The 24,102-nt window shown below is 48.2% G+C and overlaps 1 protein-coding gene across 1 annotated transcript; it reads left to right on the top strand.

Moving 5' to 3' along the window:
* The first annotated feature begins 5,843 nt into the window (after positions 1-5,843).
* DRD3 (dopamine receptor D3) lies at positions 5,844-20,030 on the top strand. Its single transcript, XM_066569204.1, has 7 exons — positions 5,844-5,951; positions 8,218-8,509; positions 13,481-13,593; positions 14,788-14,930; positions 16,013-16,209; positions 17,129-17,474; positions 18,285-20,030. Exons 2-7 carry the CDS (start codon positions 8,228-8,230, stop codon positions 18,479-18,481), a joined length of 1,278 nt encoding a protein of 425 aa, XP_066425301.1. The 5' UTR covers positions 5,844-5,951; positions 8,218-8,227; the 3' UTR covers positions 18,482-20,030.
* The last annotated feature ends 4,072 nt before the right edge of the window (positions 20,031-24,102 follow it).

Below are 24,102 nucleotides of genomic sequence, written 5' to 3'. Positions count from 1 at the left end.
GTTGTGGGATACACAAGCATCTCAGTCAGAGGCAATTAGGACTGTCCAAGTCCATTTAGGAAGCTTTGGGTCTCCCCAGTGAGCATCCTCCCCAGGGACACAGAGGTCTGCTGCTCAGTCACACCACAGCTGGAAAAGGAGAGGTGGCCAGCACCATTGCCTGGTGAGAGCAGTCTGTGGGGTGACAACACTGCCACACAAAGTGGCAAGTGAGAGGTAACTCTGGGTGGACACTGGGCCAGAGGCCAGTGAGTGACAGAAGGGAGCTACAAGCACCCCTTTCAACTCATCTGCATGCAGATGTGTGCACACAGCCTCTTGCCTCAGACAGAAAAAGAGGTTTAAAGATGTGAGGTGAGATGAGCATATTCCTGTCACTAGCTGTGAGAACATCCCTGAGCCAGACAGCCAGGTTGGAGCAGGAATCTCAGATATTCAATAAAAAGAATCAGTATTGATGATGCCAAGACCACAGAAGACCTTCAGGATAGAGGTGGTGGGAGGGCAGAAGAGGGGCATGGACACCATAGAAGAAGCTAATGCTGCAGCAGACTGTTGCTAAGGAGGGATCCTGTTTGCTGAGGATCCTCAGGCTAAGGCAGTGGGAAGAAATGGGGCAAGGAAGGGCACTGGCTTGAGAAGATAATAGAGCATTAGCATTTGGGTTTGGCTTGTAGAACACCTCCTCCTGTTCAAACTGAGCAACTGTTCCCACAACCAGCCTTGCCTCCAGGCGCTTTACTCCCTTCCAGTAGTGCAGAGCTGTCCCATGCAGAAGGAAAACACCCCCCTCCCTGCTCCCAGAGGTGTCTGTGGCAGGCGCTGAACCATAACCAGCCTGTCTGAGATGTAGGGACACCTTGATGAATGACTTAACAACTCCAGCTACTGAAGGGCTGTGCCTCACAAGAGGGGACAGCAAGACCCCCAGCAGCACAGTTCCTCACAGAGCAGACAGGATCATTTTCTGGGAAAGGAAGGAGGGACAGAGATAATGACAGCCCTGCTGCTCCACATGGCTTCTTGGCATGAAAATATGAATGGGTTACTCCAAAAATCATAAGGGCACTTTTGAAAATTGATGCCCTTTTTCTCACATTGATATTTTTTCTCTCTTATCTCCTGAAACTGCTTCATCTAGATGAGCCCCTCGGACTCCCGGGGCATGGTGAAGATTGTGGGGAGACACCACAAGCTGAGGTATGATATTATGATCCTCTGGCCTCTTCCACAGCCCTTCCTCTGTCAGATATCCCTGCAAAAGTTGCCCTCATCATTTAAAAACCCCTCTCCTCATGAGCAGCAGCAATTGCCCAATACTGATGCAGAAGAAAACAGTGACAGGATCCATCCTTCCAGTGACATAGTGCAAAACTTGTGTTCTAACATGACCAAAATTTAATTAAAGCAAAACAGAACCAAAACAGGTATTTTAGAGAGGAATTTGGCAGGATGCTGGCTTTATCCAGTCAGCCTGCTTTATGGGATACAGTGCCTGAAGTCACAATTCTGCCACATAGAGAGAGCTCCTCTAAACCAGATCATGCCTGAGGTAAAGCAGAAGGAGTACTTGGACCTGAAAGTCCCAGTCCAATACCTAATCAGCAGATGAGAGAGTTATTATGCTGCCACCCACCCTTGGAGTCATAATGTTTTGCTGTATAAAATCCATTGCAGATGTGATTTGCATGGCAAAAAACTCCCTGTGGACCAAACCCACATCTCTGTGGGCTGTGCAGGTTTGGGATGTGCCACCTTTTTCCATACTGCTGGCAGAGGGGACAGGGAAGGTAAAGGCTGGGCAGAAGGGAATCAGTACCAGCAGGATGTGAATCTCATATGAACCTTAACTGACATGAGCTGTGGTAGCTTCTCCGAGGAGTCTCTACTGATGCTGCAAGCTGCTGTGCACACATAATCCTGAAGCTGACTGAGTTCCATTTTGGCCACCACTGTGAAAACAGGTGAGTTTTGTAAAAAATGTAAAGCTACTGAGGCCAAGCAGGCATATCCTGCTTAGATGGTATGGGTATGAATTAAAATTTTGTTGAAAGTTTGCAGGTCATGCCAGCCAAAAAGGTTCTGTTTATTTCACATCCAGCAGGTAAGGTTATTTTCATGTCAGTGTAGGATAACTCAGCTTGGCAAGAGTACCCAGGAGGTGTCTAGTCCAGCATCCTGCTCCAAACAGGGTCAGCCATGATGTCAAATTAGGGCTTTATGCAGTCAGGTATTCAAAAACCCCATGGATACAGAGTATTTTAACAATACTGTCATGAGGGTATCCTGGCTTGCAGGAAGTAGGATGGAGGATTTATTCCACCTGAGTGGCACATTTTAGACACTGCACCTCAAATACTGGCTGTAGTGACAGCAACTCTGGTGTGAAATCACAATAAATACAATTTGCAAACAATCCTTTAAGCTGCAGGAGTGGAGGGCACGGCAACCCAGCCAGAGATGGCAAAGTGAAGAGTGAGGAACTGGGGAATCAGCATTAGTAGGGAAGGACAGACAAGTTTGGGGACTGGACAGGATGCTGAGACTGTGGCTGGAAACCAAAGGAAGAAACACGAACACAGGCTGGAGAGATGCACAAGGGAACAGGAGTGCACAAACCCTCACTGGACAAACAGCACAGAGGAACGTCAGGACTGACAGCCAAGGAGGTGGGGAAATATTGAGAGGGAACACTGGCATTTATCCAAGTTATTTGAAATTTTCATCAAAGAGCTGGAAGGCACATAGGACTGAAAAGGAGAATTAAGGAATTGCTCTTGGAGGTGAGTGCAAAGAAACAGGCTGGGAATTAATCAGGTTTGGGAACTATGGCACCTCTCCCCTTTCTGCACATGGGACAGAAAGCCTGGGAAGGGGTGGGGAAACCAGGAGTTTCAGCAATGCCTGTTGGCATATTCTTTTATTCTGAAGTTCTAACAACTTACTACTGATCTGTTTCTCTGCCTTGCTCCAGTGATACCATGATGTGACAACCAAGGCCTGCAACATGTCCAATGTTTAACAAGGGCAAATATACACCACACACTTGATTTTGGGGTAGGGAGGAGAGAATTTTATGAGAGAGACATTGCACTAACTACTGTATTAAAGAAGTTGTACTGTTAATAAAACCCACTGAAAATATCACAATCTAGATTGCTTATGCAAATTTAATTCAGCCTTGCCTCTGTGTGTGGTGCAATCTAGTCTAAATTAAATGATCGCAAAGATTATTATCTTGCTCCACAAAACCTCTACTGCAAAGCAGACACAAGAAAGTCATTCAGTCCCTTCCCCAAAGAGCTTCCAGTCTTTGGAAAACCAGACAAGGGGGTGTGAAGGAAGCCATTCCAGGAAGGAGGTGGGAAGGGAGTACTTAGGATAATGAACTTCAATAGAATAGAAGCATTTGCAACTAGATTATTTTTGGAGAATTATATTTGGACAAGAGAAGCTTCCATGAACACCTTGTAGAAGCCTTCCAATGTCTAAAGGGGCCTACAAGGGAGATGGGGACAGACTTTTTACAAGGGCACCTAGTGACAGGACAAGGAGGAATGGCTTTACACTGAAAGAGGGTAGGTTTAGATAAGATATTAGGAAGATATTGTAAGGAACTGGAACAGGTTGCCCAGGAAAGCTGTGAATGACCCATCCCTGGAAGTGTTCAAGATTGTTGATCTTGAAGATTGAGTGTTAAGGTCTCTCCAACCCAAACCAGTCTATGATTTTGTGAGTCTATGATTTTTTTTTCTTCCTGGAGTCAGAGTAATATTAAAAAATTAGATAAAAATAATTAAAAGCAAGAAACAAGTTTCACAAGGGAGACACCACTAGGGGATCCAGTGACACACACAAGGCAAGGCAAAGGGAAAGTTTCAGCACTGGAAGATAAAAATGTGAGGCAAAACAATGGTGATCTTGTGGTTATAGCAGTGGGTTCCCCCTGCTGCATCTCCCTTACCTTCTAGGAGGGCCAGGCAGTGTCTCTTTATCAATCTGTGGTTAGCTGCTACATCAAACAGCTGGCAGCAGTAACTGCAGTAACCATCACCCTAGAGCCAGTGTGAGCACTTCGCCAGCCACACTCCTTTGGGAATTGCCCACAAACAAACTGCATTTAAAAACTGCTAAAATGAAGTTAAAATGCCTCCATCTCTCTGTCAGCCCCCCTGTGAGGAGTGATGCTCACTGGGCATCTGCACCCAGCCTGTGACTCGCAGAGCCCTCGCCAGTCAGGATGAGCATCACGGTGTGTGCTTTCCTCTCCAGCTTTAACCACACAAGTGTGGCTGTGTTGGACTCTTTGCAAGATCACAGCCAAAAAGCCTCTGCTGGACATGGGTAGGAGGACTTCCCCCCTTCCTGGACTGCCCCTGACACCGCCAGTGAGTGCATTTCCCCAAAAGAGAGCAGTATGGTTCAGCTGGCAGCAGAAGTTCGACTGTACAAATATAATGTAAGCACGGTAAATGTAGTCCATGTCACACTGTTTGGGGGCTCCCAAGGGAATGAAGGGGCTGGAGAGCCCTTCATGGGTCATTTGGTCTCGAAGCCTTGCAGCTATATCCTCCAGCAGATCACATGTGCCCTACGGACTGGGCAGTGACTCATCACACACCTCCAGTGCCATCCACAGCCATAGGGCAGTCACAGCCTTGGGTAAAGGCAGTGGTGCTGATTAGTCCCATCAAAGCCTGTAGGGGCATTTTCACCATCACCAGCCAGGCAAAAGATGGTACTCTCACCCCTCGCACCTGATGGGTATGAGGGCTTTCTACAGCACCTCTCCCTCGTACCACTCACCCACAAAGAGCTTAGCCTGCAAAGCTGCAGGCAGGAGACATGGTCCAGGAAGGCCAAGTCCCAACACATCATTTTGAAGTAAATTCTTAAAAATAGGTAGATAAGCTCTGCTCTCCACAGGATCTCCTCTTTTCCTTGCCCACATACAAGCCAGCCTGTGGCCACTCTGACTTGTGGGTGCATAAAGAGGAAGGGCACTTTGCCTCCTCCTGCTAGGGCCACAGGTCCTACGTGCAGCGAAGGGGAACTTCAGCCCTGCTGCTGAGCTTCCTGTACCCTCCTGACAACTCCCTGCAAGCCCCATTTGCTGTGCCAGAGTGGGTGGTGGGCACAACCCAACCTCAAGAGAGAAGATCCACTGGCATCACTCGTACCCCAGTGACCACAGTCTGAGGAGAACTATGCCTCAGAGGACTCGATCTCAGACCTCAAGGGAAGCCACATCGCAGAGATGTGGCAGGGTTTGTAGCTGTGCCCTGGCCATTCGTGCTGTGCCTACTGGCAGTGGTCCCTGGAGAAGGATGATTCCCAATATTAGTCTCCTTTCCAACTTCCTCCTCGCTTATCAGCACTCCTTCATGCCAGATTTAGGGTAGTTTATTTAAAGATATATCTTTTTTAAACCTCCCCCTTCTTAAAATCATCTCTGCTTTGATAATTTTTTTCAACTGTTTGGTTTTTTATTTTTGCTTTTTTTTTTTTTTTTAAGTGACAACTTTCTGTGTGCTGGGCAAGCAGCTCCGGCCGAGGCATCTCCCCGCGCTCGGCCGCAGCACCGGCGCCCCGGGGCCCCAGCTCCCCGCTTCGCCTCCAGGCAGGAGCAGCTCCATCCCTCAGTCAAGCACGCCCTTGGCTGCGGACCCCGGCGCCGGACGCCTTCCGCGACCCCTTGGGCAGAAGGGCAACCTCCCGGGCACCTGAGGCGGGCACGGCGAGCGCGGCCCCGGCCCCGCTGCCCCTGGCCGGGCACCGCGGGGTCCTGGGGCAGGGGGCGGGCGGGAGGAGGTGGCCAGCCCGGTCCCGCCCCGCGGCTCCGCGCCGGGAAGGCGGCGGGAGGCAGCGGGTCGGGCCGGGAGTCAGCGGGACCGGAGACCTGGACCGGGACCGAGCTCTGCTCGGTGGCGGCACGGCCCGACGGGCCGGGGGTAAGTCCTGGCTGCTGCCTCCCGCTCCCCTCCCGCCCGGCGCCGGCAGTCCCTTTTCCCGCAGCTCCCCGCCTCCCTCCCTGCCCGGTTTTCCCCAGCCCCCGGCCCCCGAGGCATTGCCGGGGCACACGGCAGCCGGGCCCGGGGCACCACGGGGAGGGGCGCAGCTCCCGCTGCCCCTCGGGTGCGGGAGCCGCGGAACAGCGGGAGCAGAGCAGCGCCCGCGGCTGGAGACGAACACAAAGCCACCGCCACATCTGGACCCCCCGCTCGGACCTCGAACCCTTTCCCGCACCCGGATCTGCCGTGCGGGCCGGGACAGGCACCCGGACCCCTCCGAAGCGGAGATACACGGGAGGAGCGTCCCTTTCCCCCCCTTTCCCCTCCCTCTGCTCTTCCCCACGGGTGAGACCCTTGTCCTCATGGCAGGTTGTCACCCCGTTACCCGGGGTGGTGGGTGTCCTGCCACCGCTCTGTGAGGGTATCCAGGTACACTGGTACGTGCCTGGATTGGCAGCACCCTGGCCAGGTGCCAGGTGTGGAGTGAGCAGGACTGGGGGGGGGGGGGGGGCTGGGGGGGTTGGGGGGGGGGATTGACATAGTCCAGGAATGAGGGACCTGGCAGGGCTGGGAGGGATCTCAGTAGGGAAGACTGACTTTGGGGTGAGAGTCAAAAGTAGTGCTTGTGAATATAAGAAACAGAAGACAAGACAGGAAACCCACAGCCAAACTGTGTGTTGGGATGCCTTACGCCTTCTGGTTATGTATATTATTGGTGATGTTTTGTTTATTCCCTGTTCTGGCCATACTTATCACCTAGGCAGCTGCTTTTTCCTGCACTACAATACCAGCCTTTCCTGGCTCCAGACAATACAGAATTCCCAGAGTGGGAACTGTGTCTGTGCAAGGGACACAGTAAAATGAATCCTGTCTTTGGGTGGCTGCAGCTCAACTGTTTTATGAACAGTCCTGGACCCAGCAGCAGCACTCATGCTACAAGAGATCTTCGTGATCCAGTGGAAAGCTTAACTTCTTTGTCAGGGTCAGGCAGAAGAAAGATAGAGACAAGCACAAGCCATAAGAGATTGTTTCACCCCTGTTCTGAGGGATCTGTGTTTACAGGACATGGGGAAGGTCAGTTTCCATCTCATTCAACCCTTGTCCTCTCCCAGCTACAAATCATCAGGGGAAAGTAGCAACACTTTTAAGGATGAGTTTATGCCAAGGGGTTGGAGCAATTTATACCCATTGCACAGCTGTGCATCACAGATGCTGCTATTCAAGGGGTGAGGTGAAACAGAGTAATATTTACACCACTGCTATTGCAATGTTTTGTCCTTGCTTTTCATACCTGTCATACTGATGATGAGTTCAGCAACAGGAGCAGTAGCAAAGGAAAAAAAAAGATACAAGCCATTAAATGTCATGGAACAACCTCGGTACAGCAGCTTTCATATTTCTGGAAAAAAGATCTTCCTCTTAAATCAAGAAAGGGTAGGTTACTGAGAACAGACTTAAATCTATTGTAAGAAAAAGAAATGCAGAGCACCCTGCAAGCATCCTCCCATTATTTCATCCCAAACATCAAGCTGGTTTGCTTTTCAGCACAAGAAGCATATCTTCTGGCCAGGCATGGAAAACACAGAGCACCGTATGGATGGAATGGGAACAGCACCAGCAGTCAACCCTTTACAAGGCAGGCAGGGGTTGGGACATGCTACAGGAAAAGAGGAATTCTGGAGGTGGAGCTTGCTGCCAGTCTGCCAAGCACTTGAGTGTGTGAACTTATTGAAGGCATTTTTTGATGAGAGAAAGAAGAGGATACTTCCCAGAAGAAAATATATAAGTTCCAAATTTTGGCCAAGCCCTAGTATGTTTGGGTAGCTGTGATGGGTCTTGCTCATCATTTCAAATTGTTGTCTTTCAGGCTGCACTCTTGCCCAGCTGACTTACACTGTGGTGTTTCTCAAAACCATTGCCCACTTTCCATACAGCTACATTGGTTGGTAAGATCCATCTTTCACATGCACACAGGAGGTGAAATCTTGCATTCTTCTCTTGGCTTAGATTCAGTGAAGAACAGAACAGGCCAAGGAAGTCTTTAAGCAAAGCTCTGCCTGTATATGAGCAGAAAAAATACCTTTCTGATTGGCTTGGAGAAGAATTCATACAGAAAGTATAAAAATCGTACCAGTACCCACAGGGAGTTCTGTTTTCCACAGTCATTGCAGAGCTCTGATTTTCAATCCTTTCTTTCTCTTTGCAGTGGCAGCCCCATGGCCCTCTTCACCAGAGCCGGCAGCCATCCTAACGCAACAGATCCCATTCCCTGTGGGGCAAACAGCACCACAGAGCCTGAGCTGCCCCATTCACACGCCTACTATGCCCTCTGCTACTGCATCTTGATTCTGGCCATCATCTTTGGGAACGTGCTGGTCTGCCTGGCTGTGATGAGGGAACGCACCTTGCAAACCACGACCAACTACCTTGTGGTGAGCCTGGCAGTGGCAGATTTGCTGGTGGCTACTTTGGTGATGCCATGGGTGGTGTACTTGGAGGTGAGTACCTCTCAGGAATGATCAGCAGAATTTAACCACACCACTGCATGCGTGGTCATGTTCCTAATGAAGGCTGTAGCAGCATTTAGACTGATCTGTGGGGAGCAGCCCTGGAGGTGTCCTGCAGGCTGTGTACTGCTTGGGTGTGCTGCATGGAGTTATTAAAAAAAAGGTATAAGAGTGTGTGTGTGTGTGTGTGTGTGTGGGAAGCCATCCCAGAAAGATAGAGTTAGACTCTTCAGTTTGATTGCAACTAAAAAATATTATTAAAAGTCAAGTTTTATTTGAGACTGGAATAGTCTATCAGCTCAAGTGCATTCCAATCCTTAATGAAATCACATTATGCTTTGCTTTAGAAAATACTTGGCACTCACTCTTGCTCTGGACAGGGTGGGACTGAGGCACATCTGTGGAGCAGCCTCTGCCCCATAAAAAGCCTTGGCCATGATTTGTGAGCACAACAGTAGGTCCATTTCCTAGTTGTGTTTGTAGACCCATTCAAGACTAATTTCCGTCTGAGGAGCTTGGATAATCAAAGCAGCTGATGCAAGAGTCATCCAGACAACAAAGAAAAGAACTCATACGCATCCCAAACCAAACTACCAATCCTAGCATTGCACAGGACTTCCTATAAAACTGGGCTGTAGGACTCCAGAAAGACTAAGATTTAAAAAACAGTCCAAAAAGCCCCCAAGTTTTTCAATATTTGCTGCTGTTCATGGATCAGCAATGCCATCAATGAAGCAGAAATGGCATTATGCTTCAATACACCATGAGCCTGGAAATTGCCAAAAAATCATTCAGTCCCTAAAACTGTGTAGAATACCTATTCATCTACTGAAGGTTTGCCAAACCAGACTTCAGAACTGGCCCTTATTTATGGAAAAGCTTAAGGTGGATAAATGCCTCAGATTTAAATGCTGCTTGTGAAGTTTGTGCTTTACACTCCATTTTTAGAGTCATCAGTGGCCATGAAATGTGTTATTTTATCAATCATGCAAACCAGAACTGTCTCTTTCTGAGAAATCTTTTGGGAAGGCTGTGACAGAGCAGCAACAGGAACATTTTATAGCCTCAAAATCCTCATCTCAAGGAGGTTTCTGGCTCAGAAGTGCTGTTTAACAGTGTCTAGCAATCTTCTGGGGGCCAACATGTAGGTCTGGCACACCAGTATTGCTGCCCTCTTCTTTACTGATCCCTGGTGCTGTGACTGCTGAAGCTCACCAAGGTTTCCAGCACAGTGGCATCAGGGTATCCTCTCCACTGGAGTTTGAGGGCATTAAACACCATCATGCCATGTAGTCATTGCATAGATGGAGGAGGACATGCAGCAGCATGGCTGGGAACGCCCTCCTCAGGCTTCTCACAACATCCAATTCTACCTCCAAAGGGGAAGAAAGCTTCAGGAGAAGGTTGTCACTGAGGTCTAGTCTGCTGAGACTGTGTGGGAGTCACACTGTCCCTCATCTTATCTCTCACACAGGAGCAGTGAGACCTAAGCTGCTCTGTGAGCTCCAGGAGCTCTGCTGGACTGGTGTCAGAGGGAGGACAGAGCTGAGTTACTGCAGCTCAGCAGTGCTGACCACGAGTGCTCTCTGTACTGCCACTGTGCAAACCCATGAGCAGCCATCTCACAGCTGCAGGAGCCGGCAGCAGCCCCAGGCATCAGCTCTCAAGAACAAAACCCTTCAGGGAGCCTGCTTAGATGCACCACTACTTTCATGCCTGCCATTTCCTGATGCAACTTGGCTTCCTACTTTCCCATCCATGTGCTCCTCAATGCAGCATCACCATTCGTATCTGAATTGTGGAGATTCTGTTGTTTATTTTAAGAATTCAGGAGACTGGTGGATAAGCATAAGTTTAAAAAAATAATCATTGGGCATTCATTAACTGGAAAGCTTCTTATAGAGTTTGGAAGTTAAAATAATAACACCACAATTTTGTAGATAAAGCAGACTGGTCATCAAGGAAGATTAGGTGAAAACCTGACCTGAATAGTCTATAGGGATCTTGAGCCCTGTGTTTGATAGAGCCAGATTTCACCCTGGACACTTCTGCTGCATAATCACTGAGTGGTAATGAGAGATTGTATCAGCTCATCTCTCTGTAGTTTGCTCTCATCAGCTGTAAGAGATTAATATTTGACCATCCACCTCACCAGGTGATATGAGGATTCATTCAGTTAATACCTGGGATACCCTTTGAGATTCCTGGACAAAAAGCACCAGAGGGATAAAGAAGAAGTACCCTGCCAGCACATGAAAACCAGGAATGCAGACGAGCAGGTTCTAGCTGTTGTAGCAAAGATGATTAGAAGAGAGCAATAAAAGGAAGATCAGAAATAGAATTTTTAAAATGTTGAACAAGGCATATAATAAAAAGGCTTTTCTTCACTGGTAAATTCTGGAATAAATTCTGGGTTCAAATACCCCACAGGTAAATATTAACTATTTCACCAACTCCAGCAGAGCTACTCCCCATTTCAGAAGTGGCAGGTGGAAGTGAGAATAGGTTTTAAGCCCAAACATTTTGATCTGTCAAGCATCCTCTTACACAAGCTGCAGTCTAGTATGCAGGTGGTGTGATGTGATAGCATCATCCTGAGAGGCCTCACTTCTGAGCCATCCCCACCAGCACCTTCTTCAGTTTTAATGGTTCACATTCTTGACCTCAGCATTTTAACATGGTCAGGGCCTTGGAAACTCCCTCAGTTAAGTGCTTGTTCATCTGCTGGGTTAGCAGCAGCTGGCTTTCATGTGAACACCTGCCACTGGCTTGGTGAAATTTTCTTCAGACTCCACAGCTCATAAAGAAACTGCATTGCTTTTTACCTCAAACTGCAGAAATATCCCTTACTGGGTCCCACTGCAAAGGCTTCCAGCAATTTTTTAATATATTTTGAGGTGGTCAAGCAGATCTCAAAATCTGAAACTAACGTAAAACCAGTGTAGTGTTTCTTAGGAAGCTGAACCTACCTGTTAAGGTCCCTAATCTCAGATGGACAGCCTTCAGACTGCATGTCTTGTAGCTCATCTGTGTAGAAAAGCTCAATAGTTTTGGTTTGACTTTTTCCCCTTTACTTACTTTTTTATAAGAAAACAAAGGAGCACCTCCATTATCAAGAGAACTGGAGAAGAAAGCACAGTTCCCTTCTGCATTCTGCAAGCCAATTCCCATTTCCCTCCCCTGTATTCATTCAGGATCAGAGGGTCTAATAGAAGACTGACTCATTCAATACCTGATTTCTGAAATGTAGCAGCTGGGTCCAGCAGAGAACACCCAAAAGACACAGCTCACCGCAGCAAGTTTCTGTGCCCATGTGTGGGAATGCTGCCACTATCAAATCATTTACATTTCTCGGGATTATTTCTTAAACAATTCTCACAGACTGAATTTTGTGTTTGTACAAGTGCTTTTCTCTGCAGGGGGCTGCATCCTTCCTAGGCACCAACACTTGCAGTGCTGACCCACTGCCTGAGAAGCCAAACTTACTTGTGGTACCTTCTCCAGTATGGTCTGGGATACTTATTTTTTGAATGGGTTTTGAAGAGCTCCTAGGATGGATCTTACACAGACTTACCAAGCAACTTGCTCCACTGTACCACTGTCCCAGTCAGAAAAGTAACCTTCATAACCAGTTTGCACCTTTCTTCCAGCTCATTCCTGTTGCCTCTTGTCCTCCCACCGCACTACTGCTGTCACTGCTGTGAAAAACCCAGCTCCATCTTCTTCAACCTTTTCAATAGCCTCCCACTAGGCACCAGAGGGCTGTTAGTCTCCCACCCCTCAAAGCCATCTCTTTTCCAGACTGAAAAAGTCCTGCTCCCTCAGCTGATCCTCACAGCTGCCCCGGCCCCTGTGGATTGTTTTGGTGGCTCTCCACTGGACTCACTCCTGTTAATCAATGTTTTTCTTCTACTCATGCCTCAAAATCAGGTGCAATATTCCAGATGTTGTCTAAATGTGAGGAGAGAAACCAGAAACTAGTGGCAGTTTCTGATTGCTTCCCAGGACCCAGATGAAACAGCAGGATCTACAGGGCTGAAGGCTAAAATCCAGGCTCTCTCCCAAGCATGGACTTTCCCCCTTTTTTCTCTCCTACTCCCCCATTCAGCACAGGACTGGGTTTGTTTGCAGCTGAACAAGGAGACAGCCTGCCCTCCATCTCCTACAAGGAGTGGGCACTGAGGCAGACCACCTCCCTCAGAATCAGGCTGTCATCCCAATCCCAAGGACAGCAGGGCCACACAGTGCTTGGAACATGCTTGTCAATCAAAAAGGCTGTTGTCAAGAACTCAGTGCCTGCTCCAAAACCCACTTCTCTCCATTGCTAAGACTGAGCTTAGGCTGCGGCTGAGCTTTCACAACCACACACTTCAGATTAAAAATTCAAAACAACCAGAACAGCTTGGTAGCAACTCAAACTCCTTTATCTGAGTAGCTTGTGAGTTCTCACTCAGATCTAATAATCAAAATCTGTAACTGAGATAAGAATTCAAATAAGGTTTTTGAGAAGCCTCAGTCTCAGATCTCAGTTTCATACATAAATGCAAAAAATTTGCAGCACTTTTCCAGCTCGCTGCCTGCAAGAGCACTCTGGCAGCTAAGCTGAGAAAGACTTTCAGCCCTTAGATTTTCTCAGATAATCATTAATCAAAGGATAAATACAGTGATAGCAAATTTAAATCAGTTTTTCATGCTAGGCCTTGAGAGAAGGGATAGCTGCTGTTTCTTCTACCTGCCTCCCTCTGTAAGAGCACATAAAGGATTGAAATTAAAGTGAGGCTCCTTCTCCACGACCTACTGCTGTGTTATCTTGCACACAACACTGGTGCCTCAGTTTCCCTCTGCCCATCACTGTGGAGCTCCTCCAAGCTGCTGAGATACTTGGAGGAGAGCAGCTTCTCACACATAACTTGTCAGGACCTGGTGCAGAGCAAAGCTGACAGTTTTGTGTCACTGGTGCAGGTGACCGGAGGGGTCTGGACGTTCAGCCGTATCTGTTGCGATATCTTCGTCACCATGGATGTAATGATGTGCACAGCCAGCATTCTGAACCTCTGTGCCATCAGCATTGACAGGTAAGACACAGCAGCATCCAGGGGGACAGCCTGGATATGAGGGTCAGCCCTGTGCCCCAGTGGGGCAGGGACAAAGAAGTGGGGTGAGCACAGACAGCATGAGTGTCCTCAGGACAACAAACCCCTGAGGTCTGTCCCTGCCACTACTGCTGTTGATGTGGCTCTGCAAGAAGAGGCCTGCACTGGAGGGCAAGGAGACACAAGCAATAAAACATCCCCAGCAGATAGTCAACCATATCCTCAGGCTTCTTAAAGGCATGAACCACAATTGGTCATCCAGCTCCCAGTGAGTGTCAAATAGGGTTTCTCCTTCTGGAGATCTCACTCATGAAGCTTTAATAAACAAAATCCTGCCATATTTACAGACAGAGATGAAGATTATTGCTCTGTAATCTTGAGCTTTGCTCTGGTTTTCTGCATTTTAAAACTGAGCCTATTTTAAGCAATGCTGAGGGCTGGGAGCCAAAACCTTGTCACATGTGATCCTACTGGGACCAAGGAATGAGAGAAGGGAAAAATACTGCATGCTGTACCTTTGTAATGTGTAGTTCAAGGATAATAATGCAAGGCAGCTCTCAGTGCTGCTTTGGTCTGGTGTTCCTCCATGGGAATCTGTATCCCCATTTCAGTTTGGCTGTCTGCAAGACACAGTCCCCAGGCTCTCCTAAAGATGAGACTCCTGTAGCTTCCAAATCCTTGCCCTGCTGGGGCAGCATCTCCTGGAGCAGCCCAGCAACTGAAGGTCCTTGACAACCTGCCCCCAGGCAACCCTCCGCCTGTCAGGCTAACACCAGACCAGGCAGCTGAGACAGAGTTTAGTAGTTTGTGGTTACTCCAGAGTGCTCTTTCACAGCATATAACTCTAGGGCCTTGAGGGTTAGGGATTTCCTGGGGTGTCTTGATCCATCTGGTAGCCCAAACCTTGTAGCTTTGCATGCTGTGAGTTCTGCTGAGCGTTTCTCTGCACTGCTGCCAGCTAACTCTGATTTCCTCTGTTCCTCCCCCCAATGCCCCACTTACCATTTCTACAAATTGCTGATCCCATCATCTGATTTTCTCTACTTTCCTCTTCTATTTCTTCACCACATTCACCATCATGTTCCCTGTGCTGCTTTCACTTCTCCCTTTAAAAACCTGTTCCTTTCCCTCCCTCCTTCCTCCATCTCCTCTTCCCGGAGCTGGTTTGGTCTGCAGATACACCGCAGTGGTGAAACCAGTTCAGTACCAGTACAGCACTGGGCAGAGCTCCTGCAGGAGAGTCTCTCTCATGATTGTGATAGTTTGGATGCTGGCATTTGCAGTGTCATGCCCTCTCCTCTTTGGCTTCAATACTACAGGTAGGTGATATCCTGAACAACAGCACGCAGGAGGGGTTGGCAGTGGAGCTGCCCTGTGTATGGCCAGGTCACTTAACATGGGTCTGCAGATTTGCCAAGTTACAGGAAATTTTAAGGAACTGAAAACCACACTATGAAGGGAGAGAACAATCCGCATGTACTCAAGTCTATAAACTTGCCATTTGTTCACGTAGACAGTGACTGTCACTCTAAAGGGCAAACCTGCCTGCTCTACTGCCAAATCAATGCCCATCAAGGTGTCCAGGTCTTCAGATTCCCATCAAACAATCACTTTGAACACACAGAGCAAAACGTGCAGCACATACAGTGCACACACACACACACACTTAATGGCACCTTGCCGATATCCACAGGTTCAGAAGCACAGTTTTGACTCTGAAACTGTGCTTCTGAACCTGTGGATATCTTAGAAATGTGTACAGAACACATTTCTAAACAGCAAGGATTGCATATTAGCACTGCTTGTTAGAGACCTCCTTCCTATCCAGCTGGCTGCCTGCTTCCTTAACTAGTCCTTTGAGGAGGGCAAACAACTTAGCCTCCACCTTGGAAGCAGGTTGGTCTTTTTCCTTTCCCTTAGCTAGGGCAGCACAGTCTCCCTGGAGGCAGAGGAGCAGGGGAGCCTTCCTTCCCACTGAGTCACAGGCAGAAGCTTCTGCCCCCATCCATCCTCTCTGCAGTGCTTGAGGCAGGAAAGGGATGGGAGTGGGAAATTCTGCTGCCCCCCTCTGCCTGGTTCAGACAGATAGGAGTGAATGCACACTGCATCTAGACAGCTCAGACGCTGTCAAAGGAATAGGAGAAAGGGTGGGAATAGACATGAGAGAACAGCTGTTGGACAGAAAAGCAGGCAAATGTATGCTTGCTAATGGTTGTTGGCCCTGTGTTGGGTTCATTTTAAGCATCACTTAGGTAATTGGGTAAGCCAGAGCATACTCTGCACTCCTTAGACTGCCTTTGCCCCCAGCCACCTTCTGTCTCGCTTTGCCAACACACCAGAGCCTCCTCGTACTAAACTGAAATCAGCTCAGCCACTCCTCTCTCTCTCTTCTCCTCCCCAGGGGATCCCAGTGTCTGTTCCATATCCAACCCTAGTTTCGTCATCTACTCCTCTTTGGTGTCCTTCTACCTCCCCTTCATGGTGACCCTGCTGCTCTATGTCCGGATTTACCTCGTGCTCAGACAGAGGCAAAAGAAGCGAACCCTCACCCGGCAGGGCAGCCAGAGCGCCAGCACCAAACCGTGTTATGCACACCAAGTAAGAGCCACATGAACCCACTAGGAGCTGTCAAAAAGGAGAGGAATGCATCATCTCTTCTCCTCAAAGGGTTAAAACACAGAACAGAAAGCATAAGGAGGAACATGACATGTTTTCATCCCATCCCTTGCTCATACACCATGATATTTGAGGCACAGACGCTCCAGTTAAATCCTTTTCAGACCCTTAAAAAGAGGATATTCCCTATGTATCTCTAGCCTCTAGAAGTGGCTAGTAGAAAAGAGCACAGCCTACTTCAGTATTTCTTCAGAGCAGGGTTTTCTCAGCCATGCATAAGTCTTCATTTTTTGCATAATTTCTTCATTTATTGATTTTAATGTCTTCATTTATTGATTTTTGCTCTATGAAGCTTCACTCTCAGGGCTTCACAGGCTTTAACATCTGTTATTAAAATAAAAAACCCTCTTCATCTGACAGACTTAACAGGTCAAAATACTCATGGTGCATGCAACATTTGTTCCACTGACCTTTCTAGATGAAATATCTGCAACCATGGGAACCAACACAACAGTTTGAAAGGAATTACCTGATCATGCATATCCACTCCTTTACCCATTTTTGCACAGTAAAGCTACATTAAAAGGGTGGGGATGCTAAGGGGAGCAGGGCCACTACAAAAATACAGATGGAAGGTTAGCAGAGCAGGTATTCCTGCTCTTACTGTTCTCATGCTTCTCCTTGGTGGGATGGAGGCAAACTGTTGCCAGCTGCTGGTTAACCCCCAGGTCAGTGCAGAGGACATGGTGCAATATAAGATGCAAGTGGATATAATAATATCCATATTATAGATATAATATAAGATGCAATAAGGATAACTCCTACAACTTCCCTCATCGTCCTCTGGCCCAATGAGCAGTTTGGATGGTTTCCAGATCCTCTGTGGCATCATCTTTTGCAGGAACACATGGAGAGGAAAGCTTTGCCAAACAGATGCCAAGGCACCTTTTCCCCCTGTCTCTCGCTCAAATGCACAGGCCAGGACATGTCTACAAAAAGGAGGTTGCTCACTGTCTTCAGCCTGCAGCGGTACCGAAGCTTCTGCCATGAGGCATCCCTCACCAAGGCACCAGGGACTACCCAAACCAGCAGGTGGGAAGAGAGGAGGAGGAACATGAAGGCAGCAGTGGAGGTACGGAGGCTCAGCAATGGTGGTACACTCAGCAGCTTGAGGCTGTCCCAGCAGCAGCCCCGACTGATCCAGCTGCGGGAGAGGAAGGCTACGCAGATGCTGGCAATTGTCCTGGGTGAGTGAGAGCCATTCTGCCTGTGGGGTGCAAGGGGTGATGGTTTGGGACTTCCAGGAGCCTCCTAATACAGAACCTCCTAATACAATATTGAGATTTAATAAAAAAATGCAAGCTGCTTCACAAACTCAGGATAGACAGTAGTGGAACATTTAGGGATCTAGAATAATGCTCCCAAATGTTGAGAGCCATGTATGTTAGTGTTTTAGTAAACTATGTTTTGTTACCCTTGTGTTTAAAATCAGTGGCCAACAAGCCCTGCTAGAGGGAGCAACAGCCAATACCTTTGCTTTTCCTTTTCCTTTGTTTTACTATTGCAAGGCTGGAACAATCCTAAGTTTCCATACATGCAGAAGCTCTTAAATCTGATTACAGAAAGGGAAACTGAGGCAAGGAGCCACAGAGGAGCTTGTTCATACATCTGGGTAGAGAAGCTGGGACACTGCTGTCCCTGTCACCTGCTGTGGTCACCAGATGCACTGTTCCCCCCCATTAACTCAGTAGTAGCAGGAAAATAAAGCAGCCCTCATCCTAACTGATTAAAGCATCTGAGGCTTTCCCTCAAAGTTGTGGCCACTTGCTTTTGTCTGTCATCAGACCACTTCTGAAGCCCCATACATTCACAAACCTGGTCCCAAGGAGCCCAAACTTTTGCCAAATCTCTCTACGTCAGGAATAAATGTGGCCTTCAGTGTTTGTGGAATACAGAAATAGTGAGGGGCTGGAGGGAGAGGTCCCCCTTGCAGGCCCCTTTCCAAATAGTTGCTGGTCTAAACTCACGGATTGTTTTCTGCCTCTCTCTAAACCCAGGGGCATTCATAGTCTGCTGGCTGCCCTTCTTCTTGATTCACATCCTCAATGCCCACTGCCCATCCTGCCACGTGCCTCCAGGGCTCTACAGTGCCAGCACCTGGCTCGGGTATGTCAACAGTGCCCTCAACCCCATCATCTACACAACCTTCAACACTGACTTCCGCAAAGCCTTCCTCAAGATCCTCTGCTGCTGACTGTGGGGCCACACTGGGCTGCACGGTTCTGCAGCAGCCCCGTGGGGGGAGAAGAAGACAGGGACAAGCCAGCAAGTCCCTCAGTGCTGGACACAGCCCTGGGTGTGCAGCACATCAGCCAGCACAGTGCATCGCTGCTGGGCGCTGACAGGCTTGCAGGGCACACGCAACCCAAACGCAGATGGCATCCCTCATCTCTGCTGCCTACGTGCTGGAAGTGCATTTGCCCTCCCACAGCTGGAACCTCAGCCTGCAGAAGGCACCCAGCTCATGCACAGCAGTCCTAATAAGAGGACAGAATTTGAATTCTTTGATAAGGATCCTGATCTCTTCGGTCAGGAGCCAAGAGTGAAAATTGGACAACGAAACTTAGAAAAGGAGCACTGATGGAGAAATAACAACTTTCCTGTTGTTTCCATCAAAAGGTTTGCCTGTAAAACTGGGTCAGTCTAAGTGCTTTGAGAAAATCACCCTAGCTGCAAATGAAATCTTCCCTTGTGCTGCCAGCTTGTATTTTACTGCTCCTTGCAAGCTAGAGAGGCGGCTGCTCTCCCTCACATGACAAGTGCAACACTACCCCAGGGTCCCCTCTCCTCCTGACCCAAGGACCAGTGATAGATTGGCCATTACTTAACTACCACACACCCCAATGATCTACAGGGGTCACCAAGAGAACCAGGCTCTTGATAGCTGCCATAGATTCAAACCTGTTTTTTCAGCTGGTTGCATGCACCTTGTCTCCAAACTTTTTCACAATCTCCTTGGAACCAATCTTCACCTGTGCTCCTCTCCTGACAGGAGCACTGCTAGATTTGGGGTTTGTACCACCTGGCTGCTGCAATAACTCCAGTTACAGCCCATACCTGGGGGAGAGCTCTTTCATAACATTCTTCCCAGTAAGAAGGGACATTTGCCTTGGGATCAGCTCCAGCACTCTCCCTGACGCCCCTTGCCAATACTCTTGTCATCACATATGGTATCTGTGTATCCCAGCATCCAGGAGCTGGCCAAATACAGCCTGGCCATGGTCTCCTTTCCTAGCAGTATTCTACAAAGCCATCTCCAGTAGTTCCTGGATGAAAAAAACAGTCCTGATGTACCGTAAGCTGGTCTCATGTCAGGGCATTCTAATGCTCTTCCCCTCATATAGAAAAACCTGGCATGGGCCAGAGAGCCTCAGCTTGGTTCTCCCATTTTGCCCCCTTGCTGTACTGGATCAGAGGCTTCAGCTCTCACTGCCAGGATTTGGTTTAGTTGTGCTGTCAGCCATGCTCGTTTGATAGCTTTGGGCATAACTCTGTGTGCTGCTCCTGCCTGTGTCCATGCCACAGCTCCTCCATCTGGGAAGGGCTTCCTTTCCTTCCTAATATGAGGCCAAGGCCATTGTTCTCTGCCTCCAGAGCACATGCCAGAGCTCTAGCTGCTGCTTTGGTTTGTCTGGGTTTTGGGAGGAGGATCTTGTGGAGAGCATGTGTCATTTGCCTGGGCAGGTGCCCTCCATACTGCATTGTAACTGCCTTAACCCAATAAAACACAAGTGTAATTGGAAGTTTTGGTATCTTTGTGATTAATGTACCTCCTTCCATAAGCCTTTCGTCATCTGTAGCCCTCTTAACACTTTCCCTGTAAAAAATTATCATCCACCCAGACACCTGCAAGAAGTCTTTATTATTACTTGCATTTTCCTTGCAACTGGGAAAGAAATCAAAGGCTTCTGTAAGCACTTCCAGCAGATGAATTCTGGAAATACAGTCAGTTTCCCAGCTACACCAGGCAGACATGCAGTAGTGTTACTCTATCTGCTCAAAGATGCTGGATAGCACAGGAGGCACTCAGCACACAGGATGGAGGAGGTATGAATCAAGTGAACCAACCTGTGGACAGATTGCCACTCAAGTAATTCTCATTAAGATGCTTCATAACAGAGATCACCAGTCCAGTTGCTTTATGTAACAATTGTCAGTAAGGAGGAAATTAAAAGATCTTTTAAAGGATGACTAGGTCCATTTCAAGACCTGGCCTAGCTTCTCTCAGGGGTCAGCTTGATCTTGAATTTGAACCAGTTCTTCAAGGAGTGATCCCCAAGATGATTCAGGATAGAGGTAAGAACAGGAGGTGTCGCAGAAAACTAAGCAGCATTTTCGTGTCCACACAGCTATAAGGGATGGGGAAAATTCTGTATCTAAACACATGGTCCTTTCTTTACTAAGATCTGAACTACCAGATCACAGAACTGACTAGGGACAAAAAAAAAAAAAAAAAAAAAACAGCACAAAACCCTCACACAATTACAAAAACTCAACTCAGAACCAAAACAATCTCTGTCTCCTCCCTCAAGTGCTGCTTGAGCACCATGCCCAGTTTTCCTCTGTCAATACGATCATAGGTGATCCTATAGAAAATGCCAAGGAACAGAAGCAATTACAGGCACAAGCAGTTGATGCCTCTCCACCCTCTCCAGCAAGCCAGAGAGATTGCTGAGGGCCCCCCAAGACACACCCCACTCATTATTTACAGCAGAGTGATCTGCATTCTCCAACTGCTCAATGTCTCCTACTAACCTTAATTTTCTACATTTTCCTCCTTGGTGTTTTGTTTTCCCCGACTCCACAACTGGCCGGGAGAGGTGAGCTGTGACACTGTGTTCTATGGGGACTCATTACATGTTGATATTCACATTAGAAGAGCCTTGGGATGATGCAGAAGCCTCCTCTCCTGCAGAGAGGAGAAGGGAGCTCGGAGACAGCCCCAGGTGCTGTGGCAGCAGGGCTGGGCAGACGTGCAGATGCAGCACTGCAGGGTGTGCTCACCTCCACCCCACCCCAGCAGGCGGCTCCAATGGGGCACCTCAGGGCCCCTGTGCTGCAAGACATTTGTGAATGAGAGAGCAGCCAGGAAGCAGCTCCACCGTGGCTGAGGAGAGTTAAGACCCTTTGGAGATGAAGAAGAGCCAGCAACACTCACTGGGAAGATCAGCCCCACCCCCCCACAAGGTACAAGGCAGCCATCCAAGTGCTGCCTGTCTAGACACGTTTATAGCACGCCTGAGAAATGGACTGAAAAACACCATTTATCCCCTGCATCCACCATCTCCCAGCTCACAGAGCCATGAGCTGTGGCTCAGCTGCAGGAATGCAGATCAATGAGCCACTGAGCCCACATATCCCACAGTCTGCTATTCCACTGTACCTGGAGCTCCCCATTTGTGACAGATGTGCCACATGTTGCATGTGTTAAGCTTCAGGTCTAGGACCAAAAATGCAGGTTACCCAAGTCACTAAAATCCTAAATGGTACCAGACACTGAACTGGAGCCATCCAGAGTTAAAACTAAAAGTTCTTATGTTGAGTTTTACACTGTAAAATACAAACAGAGAAGAAACCATGAAACATTCTACCTCGTCAGAGGCACAACAGGCACCAGACCATACAAGAATCTTTTAGCAGAAGAGCACAAAGGTCCATGGGGCAGAAGATAAAACAATCTTCCATGAGAAAAAAGCTGGTTCCTTGAAAGGCAAGGAATTTATGGAGGAGGTAGGTTTCACCTACCATCAAAGACCAGTGCTCTGCAGGTGACACTGCTCAGTGAGTTTTCTGCAGGTACCTTGCAGCAGCTGTTGGACATGTTGTTGTAACAGTCCCAGCTGCAGATATTAAAATCCACATTTGCCAGACTACAAGGACAAAGCAAAGCCTTGCAGAAAAATCACACTTCTCCAGGTAACCCTCCTTAGGTCTCTTAGGGGCTGGGCTGGCCTGGCCAGATACTCAGCTGAGCTCAGCTGGACCCCACTGTGGGGCTAAGCACAGGGAGCTTCCCCCTTGGGAAGAGAAGGGAGTGCACCTGGAGTCTGCCTCTCTGAGGGGAATTGGAGTGGCAGGGGGTTCTCTATTCCCAGCTGGGGCCAGCACAACCTGCTCAGGATGGCAGCTCCCCTGGAAGACAGAGCTTGGCTGCAGCTGTTGCTGATGTTTTCTGAAGAATGTCTAATCGATGCCAGCATTTCAAGGCAGGATCAACAGCCTGCAGGCTGCTGATATGGTGACACTCAGAACTACAAATAGGAATTATGGACAACCCAGAGGACAGCAGTAGCAATCTGATTCGTTTCAGCTAAGTGTGTGATGATTTGGTCACAAAGTGACAGACCCTGGCTGTCAAATACACCTGCAAATACACCTGGCTCATCTAACAAGAAGAATGGGCTCATCAGTTCTTTCTCTGACCAATGCAAGTATCCCAAATCTGCATGAGCATTTGAATGAGCCACTGAAGTGTGTTTTTCCTTATCTAATGATAATAATGAATTCATATTGACATAACAATGTCATCTCCTGGCAGTATTTTGCCACCTGTCCTTCTGCCTTATGAGCAAAGGAAGGCTCACAAGACTGTAGGAATTTCAAGGTGTGAGGGATTCAAAACTGTATTTCTTCAAAGTCAGCATCATCTGCTAAGTACCTCTTGCTGAATGACATTGAACAGGATGTAGAAGATGCATCCCAGACCAATGCTGCCTTTCAATCTCAAAAGCCACCGATCCAGTTATTCTCTGTTACTCCCCACATAGTCAATCTTGACACATAGTAGTGACCTTCCTTGTTATGCCTTCACGGCATCACTCATGCCACCTTTCCTTGGTTCCTTACTGCCTCATGTGTCAGATCAGGAGCCCACCAACTCTGATGCCAACCACACCTTTCTTCAACAGGGATAGATTTTCTCTGAGGCCCAGGCCTGGTATTTTCCTGAGCTTCCTTTGTGATTCTGGGAGTAAATCTCTTCCTGCCAGACACTGGTCTCATCCCTGAATGCCTCTGGAAATGTGAGGCAAAGAAAACCCCTGGGGCCAAAGAAGAAAATGAAGATAATTAAAAATTAATTTCAGTATAATGATGTAAGCATCTCAGTGAGACAAGCATTAGGCTTGTTGTATCTTTGGTGATGTGGGGAAGACCTTACTGGCTTCCTGCCCTGGGGACTCCTGTCAGTTTTAATAAGTTTTACAGCACAGCTGTGAGCATGGCAAATTGAACAGCCCAAATAAAGACCACTTTTCACCGGACAGAAGCAAAAATACATTTCTTTCTGCCATCCCATGTCAGGGTAGAAGGGCTGTGGTGCAGGTGGACTGCTCACCTTGCTCTGCCGTAGGTGAGAGGCAGCAGCACTTCTGTGTCTCTGTGGGGGTCAGGTCAAGGGATGTGACCAGATGGTTGTTGCTACAGGACTCCCTTGAATATTTGAGATGGCACTGGCTGTGAGCAACAGGGCAGCCAGGTACTGGAGTTGAGTCCAGCACTAAGTACCTCTGTCAGCCTCAGTCCTGAAGGCTACCAGCATTGCTCTGTGGCCTTTTGCCTTTTTGCAGCCATTGCTGACTTCCCTGAACCACAACAGAACACTTCTTCCTCCTCAAGGTGTGCACAAAACAAGGGATGGAAAAAGGCACATGCCAGTGGCTTCTGCAACTTGATGTTGGCAGTGCTACCCACAGACACACTGCACAGCTCCCACTCCTTTTTTTTTGCTTGCCTTGCCAAATCCTAATCATCCTGTTTGCCTATGTTCCTTCCTCCCAGACGCTCCATCTCCTGTTCCCTTTCTTGAAGAGGCTG

The sequence above is a fragment of the Molothrus aeneus genome, chromosome 2 (genome assembly GCF_037042795.1).
Source record: "Molothrus aeneus isolate 106 chromosome 2, BPBGC_Maene_1.0, whole genome shotgun sequence".
NCBI lineage: Eukaryota > Metazoa > Chordata > Aves > Passeriformes > Icteridae > Molothrus > Molothrus aeneus.
This window is presented reverse-complemented; position numbering and strand designations above follow the sequence as displayed.

Coding starts and splice junctions, on each gene's coding strand:
- DRD3 (XM_066569204.1), top strand. CDS start 8,228: ATGGCCCTCTTCACCAGAGCCGGCAGCCATCCTAACGCAACAGATCCC. Junction 8,510..13,480: donor CATGGGTGGTGTACTTGGAG/GTGAGTACCTCT, acceptor TCACTGGTGCAG/GTGACCGGAGGGGTCTGGAC. Junction 16,210..17,128: donor AACCGTGTTATGCACACCAA/GTAAGAGCCACA, acceptor CATCTTTTGCAG/GAACACATGGAGAGGAAAGC.